Here is a 16,866-nt window from a genome sequence, read left to right on the forward strand (position 1 = left end):
CCAAGTAGCTGGGACTACAGGTGCCCACCACAACACCCGGCTATTTTTTTGTTGTTGTTGTTGCAGCCATCATTGTTGTTTGGTGGGCCCGGGCTGGATTCGAACCCGCCACCTTAGGTGTATATGGCTGGTGCCTTAGACACTTGAGCCACAGGCGCCAAGCCCTTCCACTTTTTCATTGAGCTCTCATGTTCCTTCTTGGATAAAGAGTCATAATATGACTCTCTGCACATGATTTTGCTATTTCCAAGGGAATGAGGAGCACTGACAAGGCCTCTAATCCACCATTTGGGGATTTATGAAAAGAACCACAAAATTTATTTTATGAAATGAGTGAAAATTGTATTGTTGGCTTTCAGAGTTCAAACATCTAGTATGTATCAGATCCAAGAATCCAACCCCATCTTTTAAAATTTCAAATATTTTGCATTTATATTATTTAGAAAAGTCTTTTATCTTTGCACATTTTAAAAACTCCTCACTTTGTACATTGTGTTGTAAATTTCCTTTTATGAATTGTGTGTTTATTCCCTCTGCTCATTTTTACCCTAGGGTTTTCAATCTACAGGGTGTTTTGACACTATAAAGAAATCACTTCTCATTATTTATGAATTATTCTGGGAATCCAGGGTATTTGACCAGCGTTGGAATCCTGCTAGAACCACAATCTTTCATGGACCACCCATGTATATTGAATCCTTTGCCCCATAATGTCTATCAAATTCATCTCTCTCTGTTTATTCAGCAGATTTTCTTAATGCTTTGTTTAATACAGAGCACAACATGGTCATGCTATTAAAATGAACCCCCAAGTAGGCACTTTCGTGGGAAGCTTTACAATGGAATTGGCTGCTCTGTTGTCATCCTTAGAGGACTACAATAGAAGGCTTGGAAAAAACATGAAGGACTCTTCACATCCAAAAATTTCAGCAGCAGCAGCACAGAGAAAACTTCCCCACCATCATCTCTCATCACTGTCACCCTTACTCGTTTGCTTCACGACACTGGCTTGCTTTTAAGCCTTGGTTTTCTGAAACAAGCACCTTCCTTAGGGCTTTGGCATTCATCACTCCTTTTGCCAGGCACACCTCTCCCTGATGTCCTCAGGGCTCCCACCCCTCTGTTCCAATGTCATAGCACACTTGACTTGATGGTTGATCAAGTGATTGATCAAAGTGGTTGATCAAAGTGATTGAAGCACTGATTAGCTGTCAATTAAAAATTAAATGAAATACTTAATCAAGAAGGTAAAAAATCGGGCAGTGCCTGTGGCTCAAAGGAGTGGCCAGAGGTGGTAGGTTCAGGCCCAGCCCTGGCAAAAAAATGCAAAAAAAAAAAAGGTAAAAAATCTCTACACTGAAAACTGCGATACATTGGTGAAAATAATTGAATGAAACATGAATAAATAAGAAGACATCCCATGTTAATGGATTGGACATAATTGTGTTCTTAAAATGTACTTACTACCCAAAGCAACCAACATATTCCTTACATTCACTATCAAAACACCAGTGTCATTTTTACAGAAATAAAAAAGGCTTAAAATTAATATATAACAAAAGACCTCAAACAGCCAAAGCTTCTGGCGGGGAGGGTTTACTGGAGGCATTACAGGATTAACAAATTGTGGTATATGTACACCATGGAATACTATGCAGCCATAAAAATGATGGAGACTTCACATCTTTTATGTTTACCTGGACGGAGCTGGAACATATTCTTTTTAGTAAATTAACTCAAGAATGGGGGGAAAAGTATACAATGTATTCAATACTACTAAGAAATCAGTATATAATCACCTACACATTCATAGGAATGGTAAAACATAACTATAGCCCAGAAAGAAGGAGGGAAGAAGAAGGTGAGGGGAGGAGGGAGGTTTGGAAGAAGAAGGATATTTGGGGGCAGCTAACCTAATGTGCATAATGTAATGATACATTTCTAAACTATTAAGAATAGAGTATGAATGTCTTACCACAACAAATAAGTAAGCAAGGAGATAGCTATGTTAATCCATTAAATGTAAGCATTCCACATTGTATATCAAATCAGCACATTGTACCACATAAATGCATTAATGTACACAGTTATAAGGAATTTTTTAAAATGTGATTTCAATTAAAAATATATATATTATAAACCTATAGTAATAAAAAGTTGGAAAAACTGGATATTCATATACAGAAGAATGAAATCAGACCCTTTTCTCACATCAGACACAAAAATCAATTCAAAATGAATCAAAGACTTGATTGTAAAACCTAAAATGGTAAAATTACTTAGGAGAAAACAGAGGGGAAGAGCCAAGATGTCGATCTGGGCAAAGATTATTAAAATAATAATCTATGAAAGAACAGTCAATAAAAGCAAAAATAAACAAACTGGATTGCGTCAATCCCCTGCGCACCAACAGAAACAATTATTGACATTATAAAGAGACAACCTAGAGAATGGGGGAAATGTTTGTAAATCACACATCTAATGAGAGTTTAACATCCAAAATATATAAAGAAATCAAGCCATTCAATAGCAACAAAATAAGAGAAACAAATAAACCAATTTAAAAATGAGCAAAGGACTTGAATACATTTCCCAAAAGAAGAGATACAAATAGCCAAAAGGTTTGCAAAGAAAGTGCTCAATAATACTAATCATCAGAAAATTGCAAATGAAAACTAGGGCTATCACCTCTCGCATGCTAGAATGGTTATTATCAAAAGGACAAAAGATAACAAGAGTTGGCAAGTATGTGGAGAAAGGGAACACTGGAACACTGTTGGTAAGAATGTAGTGTATGGAGCCAGTGAAAAGTTCTTCACAAAACTAAAAATGGAATCACTATGTGATCCAGCACTTCTGGGGGCATATGCAAAAGAATCGAAATCTGTGTTATTGAAGAGATATCTGTGCTCTTGTCTTCACTGCAGCATAATTCACAACAGCCAAGATATGGAACCAACCTTCATGCCCATCAATGTGTGAATTGATTTTTTTTAAATGTAGCATAAATACACAATGCAATATTATTCAGCCTTCAGAAAAATAATAAGATTCTGTCATTTGTGACAACATGAATGAACCTGGAGGACCTTATGTTAAATGAAATACACCACATGACTTCACTTACATGTAAAACCAAAGAAGTTGAACTTAGAGAAGTAGACAGTAGAATAGTGTTTACCAGAGGCTGCAACGGGTGTAGGGAATGAGGGGATGTTGACCAAAGGGTACCAAGTTCTAGTTAGACAGAAGGAAAAACTTTTCAAGATCTATGGCAGAGCAAGGTGAGCATAGTTGATAATAATGCATTGCATATTTCAAACTTGCTAAAGAATAGAAGTTAAATGTCCTCATGACAAAAAAAATATATGAGAGATGAACATGTTAATCAATCTGATATCATTATTCCACAATGCACTCAGAGATCAAAACATCACATTTTACCATATAATATATGCAATTTTTATCATTCAAAAATAAGCATTTACATTTTTCAAAATGTCTACACTTGTCTCTTGAGTACTTCCTACATGACAGGAAGTGAGACTGTTAGACCTTAATTATTTATCCATAAACTTGGGAGGTCCCACCTACTTTATGGAGTTTCTGTGAGAAGTATGTAATATTTAAAAGCTCATGGGAAATTATCTTGCACAGAGCAGTTATCACTGGATAGCAGTTTTCGTGACTAGGTCCCAGTTCCCCATTTACCAAGTAAGTCCCACAGGGAAATGATGTGCTCCGGGTTTGAATAGTCAGGGGGAAACGGAGCCACATGAGCAGATTCAGGGAGCTGTAAGTATCTCCTCTTTGGTTGTCATGTACAACCTAGGGCTGGAAGGGACATTGTTGCTTCTTTTGGAGTCCTAAGTCTGGCTTGGAAACCCATGCTTCACTCCTTCCTGCTGCCTTGTCTGATGACAGAGTTTCAGTCTCTACCATCCACCATCCAGGAAGGCATTTGAATTTCTACACAAAGAGAGATCCCATGTAGGTAAGTCTGAGAGACCAGGTGGTACCACAGGAAAGCTTCAGCGAATGAGAGCAGAGAATATTTACCTGAGGTCACCTGAGAGGCAAACCTGACTAGCCCAGACCCTGGAGATTGCTATAGTTGTTTGATCAATCAGTTAGTTGGTTGATTAAGGTTTTTATTTACAATGCCAAAAAGGGAACTGTGCACTGGACTCAGCAATGTTGACATTTAAGTGCTGAGAGCCTAATTAGAAGAGAGAATTAAAGACGTAAAGTGGTTCCAGTAAAAGTAGAACAAATGTTCAAGGACCTTTGCATTTATGGGAAGTAGATGAAGTGAAGGCATTTCTTTTTTATTTATAAGACAGGGCATATCTGAGTGTGTTTCCACATTGATGAGAAAGATCTCCACCAATAGATCACTTGCTGACACTACCTTGCAAAAGCACTTTGTGAGGCCTGTATTTTGCAATTATCTCCCCTCATGCTAGGTATAAGGGATAAAAAAGTTATTTACCAGGTGAAATGGGCTTAACTTGCAATTATTTCCTTACTTCTGGGTCTGAGTATATTTGTATGCTTGTACATTTGCTTTTGCTATTGCAAATTTTCTGTATGACTTCTTTTGTTTTTTCTTTCTTTCTCTCTTTTTTATTGTTTGGGATTCATCGAAGGTATGTATGAATTCTTAGCTTTTGTACAGTGGGTTCTTAGAGTTTTTCTTTCTGTCTCTGATTGTGTTCTATCAAACAAAAGAACTGCAGTTTTTACCACCTTTGCTGTTTGCCATTTAGTTATTTTGTTACGTGTGTATAAAGGTCCTGGGGGAACATAGGAAAGTCTATAAACTTGTGGGATCAAATCTTTCTGTCAGTCATATCATCTCCCCCTCAGTGCTTTATAAAGGTACAAGTTCTTCTGTGTCATTTGTGTGAATAAATTGCCTTTCATATGTTTCCAACTCATTCTCACATCACTATTGCTCTTTATTACACTTTCTTTCCTTTTGTGATTCAGTCCATTTCCCTAATTCACAGTGCCTTTGGCCATGACCTCGAAGGCTTTCTTCCTCCCCGTTTGACTAGAGATTACCTTTATCTTTCATAAACATATTTTATCTGTATTTCTTTATAGAAAATAGAACTACAAATTTAGATCCCTCCAGCTCACTTATGTGTTATAATCTCTTATGTCTTGATCTTTGCAACTTTAATTCCTTATCCATGTTGAAATCATGGAATTATTGCCATTTTATATCTTCTTTCAGTTACTTACCAATACTCCTTTCTGTTTAGTTTACTACATTGTTATTTGGAAACTTCTGTGTGTAAGCTGGTTTTATTTCCCTGCCATTTCCCAGAAAATGTTACAGTTTTCTTAAAATTTGTTTCTATATCCCATTTTCTTAAAACTTGTTTCTATATCATACACACATATTCACCTATCTTTGTGAAAACACAAAGGTGCACAAAGCAGGTGAATTCCCTGCTCATTTGTACCTTGCATTATAATGGAGAAAACAGAATACAGTTAAATAAATGTGCATAAGACATAATGTCTTTGGGGATTAATTATACAAAGAATGTTTTTCAGTGGGAAAGGGTAGACTTTCAAGGTCATACCCATGGAAGTATTATGGAAGTCTTTGCATGTTGGAAAAAGACTGGATCCTAGACTGAAGTGTGCCCATGGGGTTTGTTAAAAAAAAGTATATATACCAGATCAAAACCCCAAACCTAAGAATAGCAAAGAATAGATTGCCACGCAAGAAAAGTGAGAAAGCTGCCTGTCTCATCTTCTGTAGTACCACATAAAAACCAGTCATTCAAATCAACTTGGAATAAGCACCAGAAAAAAAAGTGCCCTACTGTTTTGTATTTCTAAATAAAGTGTCCTACTGTTTCATATTTTTAAATGCCTAACTTTTGTTTTTCTTTGTAGATCTCATTTTCTTTTTGAATTGTTGGTCTATTTCCTTTGCTCCTTCTTTCTATTGCGGTGTCTAATCTATAAGTGTCTTGGCACCAAAAAAATACTTTTATCTTTTGGAGTAATTTGTTTTTGATCTGTTATTATTGTACCTTGGTATGAAGAAAATATAAGGGGAGGTGAAATGTTGCTATAACCAAGGAAACTTTTTACTTTCTCTGATCCCTCAGGAATTACCTAGGATTGGTAAATATTCTACACACACACACAGACAGACACACACACACACACACTCGGGTCCATTGAATTCCCCTCTCCTGTGTTTATCAAGTAAGTATTTTGTTTTTATGGGGTTTTTTCTCTTTTAATTTTTTTATTAAATCATAGCTGTGTATATTAATGCATTTATGGGGTACAACTGGCTGATTTTATATATAATTTGGAATGCTTACATCAAACTGGTTAACATAGCCTTCACCTCATTTACTTAATTATGGTGTTAAGAAGGGTGGCTGGGTGGTGGGAGGGTGACCGGAAAGATCACCTGTATTTCTGTCTAACAAGGGTACAAGTGAACTTTTCTAGAACTAGAATGTAAATGTTTTGACACAATGACTATGCAAATGACATGAAATTTATGTGAACCAGCTTGATGAAAGTATTTCAAAATGTATATGACAACACTACACTGTACCCCATGTTTGCATTAATGTATGCAGCTATCATTTAATAAAAAAAAAAGTGGAAAAAAAAAGACATTTATACTCTACTCTTAATAGATTTAACATGTACCCTTGCAATATGCACCATATCAACCCAGGAATGGTTTTTATGGGGTTTTAAAACAATTTTTTTTCTTTAAACAGAGGGCAGGACATGGCTATACCAAAGCAAAAAGATAATCTGATATTGACAGTCTGCCTTGTACCCATCCCGGTCTAACATCACGATGGAGTGAGAAAGGAGTGCCATTCCCATGCCCCAGGAATCCTCTTTGTCCATGTGTATCTGTGCTCTGGACTGGGGGGTGCCTTTAAGGGCAAGAGTAGGTTCCAGAGCAAGGGAAACTGGACTCAATATATTCCAAAACATTATATAACATACAGGTCAGAACACAGGCAACATACGGAAACAAAAAGGGATGCATTTTAATGCAAGGAAAACTTTGGGAGCAAATTTATTGAAGTGCAAATGCACAAACATCTGGACCCTAGAACTCCTTGTATCTTGGCATTTCAACAACCAATAAGACAACCTCACTCTGCAACATTCTCTGACACAAAGTATCACCACTTTTTCTCTTGCTTAATTGCACTTCTTTTTGGCCTTGATCCTCTGAAACAAGTGTCTTCCTCAGGGCCTTTGCACTGGCCGTCCCTCCTCTGGGCACACAGATTACCAATTAGCCTCCATCCTGTCTTCCTTGAGGTCTCTGCAAGATCTCTTTACCTTGTTGGCTAAACTTTCCTGAACAGCCTGTATAATTTAACACACCCATTCACTCTTTTTTATATATTCTTTCTTTTTCTTCATAGCACATGTCTCCATCTGACATGGTATGTGATTTCCTTTTATTTGCTTCTATTCTTTCTCCACATTTTACTGGAGGTATTTAGGGGCTTGGGTGTTGTTTTTTGTTTTGGTACTCTTCACACATTGTCTAGATAGAGCCTGAGACATAATATTTATTCAATTTGTATTCCTCCAAATGAATAAAAAAATTTCTCATCAAAATTTTAGAATACATGACCATTTGGAGAAAATCTGAGCATCACAGAAAAGAAATTCCTAAACAGATACGGGATGGGGATCCCTGAAGGGGAACAGACCGATACACAGATTACAGGAGTTAATTTCTTGACTATAGAACATAAACAGTAGCATTTCTGACTGGTGAATGATGCATGCCTGTGTCATGTTCTTTTTTTCTTTTTTCTTTTTTTTTTGTAGTCGCCTGATCCACATGGAACCAGACAATGATACACACATTTCAGAATTTCTTCTTCTGGGATTTTCAGTAGAACATGGATTGCAGCCCTTCATTTTTGGGGTGTTCTTATCCATGTACCTGATCACCATGCTTGGGAACCTGCTCATCATCCTAGTCATCATTATGCACTCCCACCTCCACACCCCCATGTACTTCTTCCTCTCCAACCTGTCCTTTGTGGACATCTGTTTTGTCTCTACCACTGTCCCAAAGATGCTGGTGAACATCCAGACACAGAGCAAAGTCATATCCTATACAGGCTGCATCACCCAGATGTACTTTTTCATACTCTATGTAGGGTTGGACAGCTTTCTCCTGATGGTCATGGCCTATGACCGGTTTGTGGCCATCTGTCACCCCCTGCACTATTCAGTCATCATGAACTCCAGGCTCTGTGGACTGCTGGTTCTGGCATCCTGGATCCTGGGTGTTTTGCATTCCTCATTACATAGCTTAATGGTGCTACAGCTGACCTTCTGCACAGACTTGGAAATCCCCCACTTTTTCTGTGAACTTAATCAGATAATCCACCTTGCCTGTTCTGACACTTTTCTTAATGACATAGTAATGTATTTGGCAGCTGTGCTCCTGGGTGGGGGATGCCTTACTGGGATCCTTTACTCTTACTCTAAGATAGTTTCCTCCATACGTGCAATCTCCTCAGCTCAGGGCAAGTATAAAGCATTTTCTACCTGCTCATCTCACCTCTCAGTGGTCTCCTTGTTTTATTGCACAAGCCTAGGGGTGTACCTCAGTTCTGCTGCCACCCACAACTCACACTCCAGTGCAACAGCCTCAGTGATGTACACAGTGGTCACCCCCATGCTGAACCCCTTCATCTACAGTCTGAGGAATAAAGACATAAAGCGGGCTCTGAAGGATTTGGGGGGAGGAAAAACTGAAGAAGGCCAATAGTCCTGGGGCTGAAGTTGTACCCATGGTGTCAAGAATCGAACACCAGAGCCCGGAATTGCTATAGTTGGTCCATCAGAGCATGGAAGTGCAATTTGCTCTTTCTCTTTATTATTTCCTGAAGTTTCCATTTCTTTGAACACAACTGCTTTATCAAATTTAATCAACTCCCTTTTATGAAGCTTTCTGCTCTCTCTGACATTCAAAAGACTTTTCCCTCTGTCATTTTCCTACCCTCCCAAAGTTCTCCCAACATTGGGTCAGAAACAATTTTGGAGATTCCCGTTTTTCCATAGAGTGATTAGTTGTGCTAGTCCCACAGAATAAACTACAAGTGACAACTGAGGCCTTTTACATCATTTTGTTGGAGAAGAATTTCTGCGGCCACACTTGTGTTCCTTTTGTGCCTGTCATTTATTTCCTTTTGTTAATATTTTTATCTTATGGGTATATATAGTTGTACATATAATGATATATGTGATATTTGGATACAAGCATACGATGTGTAATGATCAAATCTGTAATTTGGGGAACCCATCACCTCAAACGTTTATCATTACTTTGTGTTTGGAACATTCCAAATCTACTTTTCTGGTTATTTTGAAATATACGCTAAGTTATTGTTAACTGTAGTCACCCTGTTGTGCTACTGAATACTAGTTCTTATTCCTTCTATCTAACTGCATTTTTGTACCCGTTCACACCCCTCCCTACTACCCTTCTTAACCTCTGGTAACTACCATTCTACTCTCTACCTCCATGAGCTAAGATGTTTTAGCTCCCACATATTGAATGTGAACACGTGACATTTGTCCTGTGTGCCTGGTTTATTTCATTTAACACCATGAATTCTAGGGCTATCCATGTTGTTTCAAATGACAGAATTTCATGTTTTAAGATTGAATAGTATTCCATTTTATTTATATACCAAATGTTCTTTATCTGTTCATCCACTGATAGATACTTAAATTGAATTCCTACCTTGGCTATTGTGAATAATGCTGCAATGAACATGGAACTACAGATAAGTCTTTGATACACTGATTTCCTTTCTTTGCAGAATATATGTGTGTGTGTAGGATTGCTGGATCATATGGCAGTTCTATTCTTAGTTTTTTGAGGAATGCCCATACAGTTTTCCGTAGTGGCTGTACTAATTTACATTTCCACCAATAGGGTAAGAGTGTTGCCTTTTCTCCACATCCTCACTAACATCATTAATAAAAGAGAAACACAAATCAAAACCAAGATGAGCTATCATCTTACCCCAATTATAATGGTTACTACCAAGAGTCTATTTGCTCTGTTAATTGTTTCCTTAGTTGTGCAGGACCTTCTTAGTTTAATCAAATCCCATTTACTTATATTCATTGTTACTGTGATTGCCTTTGAGGTCTTATTCATAAATTCTTCATAAAGAATTTATTTATTCATAAATTGGCCTAGGCCAATATCTAGAAGAGGTTTTTCCTCCATTTTCCTCTAGAATTCTTATGGATTCATGCCTTACATTTAAATCTTTTATCCGTCTTGAACTAATCTTTGAGTGGTAAGATCTAGGGGTCCTATTTCATTCTTCTCCATTGGCTATCCAATTTTCCCAGTACCATTTATTAAATAAGATATTTTCCCCAGTGTTCATTGTTATCTGCTTTGTTAAAGATTAGTTGGTTATAGGTAGGTGTTTGTTTTTGTTTTCTTTGCAGAGGGGGACAGAGTCTCAAGCTGTTGCCCTGGGTAGAGTGCCGTGGCATCACAGCTCACAGCAACCTCCAACTCTTGAACTTAAGCAATTCTCTTGCCTCAGCCTCCCAAGGAGCTGGGATTACAGGTACCCGCCACAATGCCAGGCTATTTTCTTTGTTGCAGTTGTCATTGTTTTAGCAGGCCAGGGCCCGGCTCAAACCCACCAGCCTTGGTGTATGTGGCTGGCACCCTACCCAAGAGCTATGGGTACTGCCTGTGGATAGGTGTTTTCATATCTGGTTTTTCTATTCTGCTCCATTGGTCTATCTCTCTATTTTTACCAATACCATGCTGTTTAGATTACAATAGACTTGTGGTAGAGTTTAAAGTCTGGTAATATGATGCCTCCAGATTTGTTCTTCTTACTTAAGTTTGCTTTGGCTGCTTGGGCTCTTTTCTTGTTCCAAGCAAAGCAGAAAATTATTCCACAAAGAGACTTATGGAGTTGATAAATAAATTTAGCAAAATCTTAGCATATAAAATCAATGTACATTAATCAGTAGCACTTCTTTATACTAATAACAGTCAAACTGAGTGTCAAATCAAAGATTCAATATGATTCACAATCACTACAAAGAAAAAAAGACCTAGGAATATACTTAATGAAAGAGGTGAAAAATCTCTACAAGGAGGATGATGAAATGCAGATGACACAAACAAATGGGAAAACATATCATTCTCATGGATTGGCAGAATCAACATTGTTAAAATGCCCATACTGTCCAAAATGATTTATAGATTCAATGCAATCCCCATCAAAATACAATGTCATACATCACAGACTTAGAAAAAAATAATTTTGCACTTTGTTTGAATGTAAATGGTCTTAATGCTCAACTTAAGAGATACAATGTGGCTGAAAGGATAAGAAAACATAACCCAAATATATGCTGTCTCCAGGAAGCCCAACTATCTCACAAGGATCCTCATAGACTCAAGGTAAAGGAATGGACAAAAAAAATGTTCCACAAAAATACAAGCCAAAACAAGGAGGAATAGCTATTCCCATATCAAATAAAATAGAAGTTAAATCAAAAAAATGTGGTTTAAATGGTTTAAAAAAAAGACAAATGGTAATTGTATACTGATAAAGGAAGCAATTCAGCAAGAAGAGGTAACAGTCCTAAATATATTTGTACGTAGGAGCTCCCAGATTCCTGAGACACATTCTACTAGCTCTAAGCAAAGAAATAAACAGTAGCATAATAATTGCCAGGGACTTCGACATTCCACTGATAGACCAAACAGATTGTTAAAGCAGAAGATCAACAAAGAAAGAGTGGACTTAAACAGGTCCATAGAACAAATGGACCTACTAGACATTTGCAGAACTGTCTATCCAAAAGGGCAGAATATACATTCTTCTCACCAGCACATGGCACATTTTCCAAGATTAGATCATATCTTCAGCCATAAAAGAAGTCTCAGAAAATTCAGAAAAATCAAAGTCATACCATGTACCTTCTCAAACCACAGTTGAATAAAACTAGAAATCAACTCCAAGAGAAATGCTCAGATCTACACAAAGTCCTACCTGCTGTTGGATGGCCAACAATGAAATTATGAAGGAAATCAAAAGATTCCTTGAACGGAATGACAAAGTAGACACAAGCCATCAAAATTGAGGAATATCATAAAAGGAGCCCTGACGGGATAGTTCACAGCCTTAATGCCTACTTCAAAAAGACAGAAAGATCACAAATTCACAACTTTATGTCACATCTCAAGGAACTAGAAAAAGAAAAGCAAACCAAACCCAATGGCCAACGGAACAGAAGTAGCAATGCTCAGAGCAGAACTAAATGAAATGGAAACAAGCAAAAAAAAAGAAAGAAAGAAAGAAAGAAAACAAAACAAAACTACAAAACAAAAATTGGTTCTTTGAAAAGTTAGATGAAACCAATAGACCATTAGCCATGTTGACCAAAAACACAACAGAAAGGACCCAAATAAGCTCAATCAGAAATGAAAAAGGGGACATTACAACTAAAACCACAGAAATACAAAACATCATCTGAGGATTCTAAGAAAACCTCTATGCACGCAAACTAGAAAATGTATAGGAAACAGATAAGTCTTGAAAACACACAAATTCCCAAGCCTGAATCAGGAAGAAATAGAAATCCTATACAGACCAATAATGAGCAGTAGGATTGAAGCAGTAATTTTAAAAAACTCCCAACAACAACCAAAAAATCTATGGACTAGATAGATTTACAGCTGAATTCTATCAGATCTAAAAGAAGATAGATAACTATTTTGTGGAAATTATTCCATTACATCAAGAAATGGGGGATCCTCCCTAACTCATCCTATGAAGCCAGTATCACCTTGACACCAATGCCAGGGAAGGACACCACAGAAAATGAAATCTATAGACCAATATTCCTTATAAATATAGACACAAAAATCCTCAACCAAGAATTAACAAACCAAATTAAACAAAATGTCAAAAACATAATTCACCATAATCAAGTGGATTTCACTTTCAGGATGCAAGGATGATTTAACCGATACAAGTCAATAAATGTGATCCACTACATAAACAAAAGCAAAAACAAAAATCATACGAGCATCTCAATACATGGAGAAAAATCACTTGATAAAATCTAGGACCTTTTCTAGATTTAAAAATACCTCAAGCAGTAGCCTTAGAGGGAACATACCTTAAAATACAAAAGCAATATATGACAAACTGGCAGCCAACATCAAACTGAATGGGGGAAAGTTGAAAGCATTCCTTCCACTAAGAACTGAAACAGGACAAAGGTGCCCACTGTCAATGCTTCTAGTTGACACAGTACTGGAAGTCTCGGGGCAAGAGAAAGAAATAAAGGTTATTCAAATCAGGAAAGAGGTGGGCAAACTATCCCTGTTCACTGATGATATCATCTTGTATATAGAAAACCCTAAAGACTCCATCCACCAAAAGATTCCCAGAATTGAAAAATAAATTCAGCAAAGTCTCAGGTTACAAACTTAATGTTCACAAATTAGTTGAATTTCTATCTACTAATACCAGTCAAGTTGAGAGTCAAATCAAGGACTCGATACCACTTACAGAAGCTACAAAGAAAATATGGTACCTAGGAATGCCCTTAGCCAAGAAGTAGAAACAAGGAGAACTACAAAATACTGGTGAAAGAAATTACAGATGATGCAAACAAATGGAAAAACATCTCATGCTCATGAATTGGTAAAATCAACATCATTAAAATGTTTACTGAAGCATAATTCACAATTGCAAAGATGTGGAATCAATCTAAGTGACCATGAGTGCAGGAGGGGGTTAAGAAAATATGATCTAAGGGGCAGAGCCAAGATGGCCGACTGCAGCCAGCTTTTTACAGAAGCTCTCATCCAGAAGGAGGCTTAAAGGACAGAAGTTTAGCAAGTTAGCTGATGGTTTGGAGCAGAGCCAAGAGAGAAGATTGAAGAGCACACTTCAACCTTCCTGAGGCCAGCTGCAACCTCAAAAATACAACCAAAAGGTACAAAATCCACCACCAAGCAGACGGGAGTCCCCTCCCCCACAACAAGGGCTTGCAGTTTACTCCATGCAAACAAGCGAGCAGAGTTCAAACTTCCTCCCACTCTATCCCACTGGAGAGACCCCCTAAAAACTGGACCTCCTACCCCCACTGGCGTGCTGCAGCACCCTCCAGCCAGGCATAAAACTGTAAAACTGCATAAAACCGTATATATTCCCCATCTGCAACATTGAATTCCAAGGAGTCCCCACCCACTCACTCCGAGGTCTGGAGGTTTGTTACCTATGGAATCCAGATTCTTGGGCATCTTCTTGAGAGAATAGGAGGGGGAAAGGGCTGGTGCTGTTCTATGCTGACTGTGGTACAGGCGTGAGGAGAGGAAAGTCGGCTCGGGGGACACCAATACAGCAACAGTGGCATCCTGAGCTGCAAACTGATGCCATTCCAGCCCCGTCTCTCTGGGCAAACAGAGGTTCGGGACAGCAGCCACAGGCAAAATGCAGAGAACTTTCATAGGTAAAGCACCAGCCCTCAGGGTGTAATCTCCCTCAGACAAAGGCAGTGGGCAGGCAGAGGCTAGAATTGACACCTGTGTGTAAATTGCTATTTGTCTGCTGCCCAGAGCTGAATGTAAGGACTTGCAGAGAAACCTAGCTGGACAGAAGCCTAATTTAAAAAACGCAAGGCCCCTCTGCTGAACTCAGATTTCTGGCTGATTTTGCCAGTCGTAAACCCCAGTAGCAGTGGCCTACTGGAGTGAATAGGGCCACAGACCTGGGGGATTACAAGTGACTGGATGCAAGGTGGGGAAGGAGGTATTAACCTTCCCAGACTAACCCATTTGCTGGGCAGGTCCCTTCACCCTCACGGAGCACTGGAGCAAGTTATATCTGAGCAACAAGCAGACCCCTCTTATCTAGCTCCCAGAGACATTTGAACTCTTTCACCTGAAACGGGTGCTGGCTGGGACAACTGATCTGGACACCTTAAACCTGGTAGACCACCCAAGGACTATTCAAAGGGGCACCCCAGGTGTATGGTTGAGGGAACGTTTGAACTATATAAAACTGTATATATTCCCCATCTGCAACATTGAACTCTGAGGAATCCCCACCCACTCAATCTGAGGTTTGGAGGTTTGGAGTCCAGATTCTTGGGCATCTCCTTGAGAGAAGTGGAGGGGGAAAGGGCTGGTGCTGTTCTGTGCTGACTGTGGCACAGAAGTGAGGAGAAGATCGGCTCAGAGGATACCAATACATCAACGGTGGCATCCTGAGCTGCAGACTGAAGCCATTTCAGCCCCGTCTCTCTGGGCAAACAGAGGTTCTGGACAGCAGCCACAGGCAAAGCGCAGAGAACTTTCGTAAGAAAGCACCAGCCCTCAGGGTGTAATCCCCCTCAGACAAAGGCAGTGGGTGGGCAGAGGCTAGAATTTACACCTGTGTGTAAATTGCTATTTCTCTGCTGCCCAGAGCTGAATGCAAGGACTTGCAGAGAAACCTAGCTGGATAGAAGCGTAATTTTAAAATGCAAGGCCCCCCTACCAAACTCAGATTTCTGGCTGATTTTGCCAGTTGTAAACCCCGGGAGCAGTGGCCTCCTGGAGTGAATAGGGCCACAGACCTGGGGGATTACGAGTGACTGGGTGCAAGGTGGGGAAGGAGGTATTAACCTTCCCAAACTAACCCATTTGCCGGGTGGGTCCCTTTGCCCTCACATAGTGGTGCAGGCCCAAAACTGCTTGCTAGAGTTGCACACCTCATGGGCGGCAGAGGTGATCCCTGCCCCAGGCTCCGGCTCTGGGCAGGCCCAGAATTGCTTGCTAGTGCTGTGGGCATCCCGTGGGCAGTGGCAGAGGAGTCCTCCGTTCCAGGTAGACCCAAACCAGCTTGCTAGAGACACGCATACCCCACGGGGGCCAAGGGAGGAGTTCCCCGCTCTAGCCACCCAAGCTGGGTGGGCCTAGAACTGCTTGCTTAAGCCACGTGCGCACTGCAGGTGGTGGTGGAGGGGTCTACCACTCTGGGTGGGCCCAGATCTGTTTGCTAGAGCCACATATGTCCCATGGAGGGAGGTGGGAGTGTTCCCCGCTCTGGGCTCCCACGATGGGAGGGCACAGATCGGCTTGTTAGTGCCGTATGCATCCAATGGGCGATGGGCAAGGAGTCCTCTGCTCCCCCCAGCTACTCTGGTGGGGCTGAATTAGGACTGATCTGGTTGCTAGTGTACCCTGAGCTACCGCTGCCATTCCCCCACCCCCTGGCTGCTCCAGGGTGCTAAACTAGGACTGATCTAGCTACTACAGTTCACCTGTTCCACCAGTTGCCCCGGAGGGGCCAAAATAAGACTGATCCAGCTGCTGCCAGTCTCCTGCCCCAGAGTCGCCCCAGCAGGCTGAACGAGGTCTGATCCAGCCACACGCACTCCCGTGCAGCTGCTACCGTTCCACTGCACCCTGGTTGCCCCAACACTCAAGAAATGGGAGAAGACAACAGACACACTCTGTCTGTCTACTCTGGGCAACCAAAAGAAGCCACCAACTGAACGGTTCTGATAAGGCCTCCAAACAAGGTAAACTGAACATGGGGCAGAATCAGCGGAAAAACTCTGGCAACTCAAATAACCAGAGTAGATCAACTCCCTCAAGGGAAAATGGGGCAGACGCAATTCAAGACCCCATCCACAAGCAAATGGCTGCGATGTCAGAAATTGAGTTCAGAATGTGGATAGCAAGTAAGATTAACAGACTGGAAGAAAAGAAGGAATTAGGAGTTCAAGAAATTATTCAAAAGATGTCTCAAGAACTCAACGATTTCAAAGATA

At 39.9% G+C, this 16,866-nt stretch overlaps 1 protein-coding gene across 1 annotated transcript; it reads left to right on the forward strand.

Annotated features, from left to right (window-relative positions):
• Nucleotides 1-7,867: 7,867 nt before the first annotated feature.
• On the forward strand, nt 7,868-8,809 carry LOC100946959 (olfactory receptor 7A17-like). The gene has a single exon (XM_003796609.1). The coding sequence runs from the start codon at nt 7,868-7,870 to the stop codon at nt 8,807-8,809; it is 942 nt and encodes a 313-aa protein (XP_003796657.1).
• The last annotated feature ends 8,057 nt before the right edge of the window (nt 8,810-16,866 follow it).

Source organism: Otolemur garnettii, unplaced genomic scaffold (genome assembly GCF_000181295.1).
Source record: "Otolemur garnettii isolate 467f Iridium unplaced genomic scaffold, OtoGar3 scaffold00105, whole genome shotgun sequence".
NCBI lineage: Eukaryota > Metazoa > Chordata > Mammalia > Primates > Galagidae > Otolemur > Otolemur garnettii.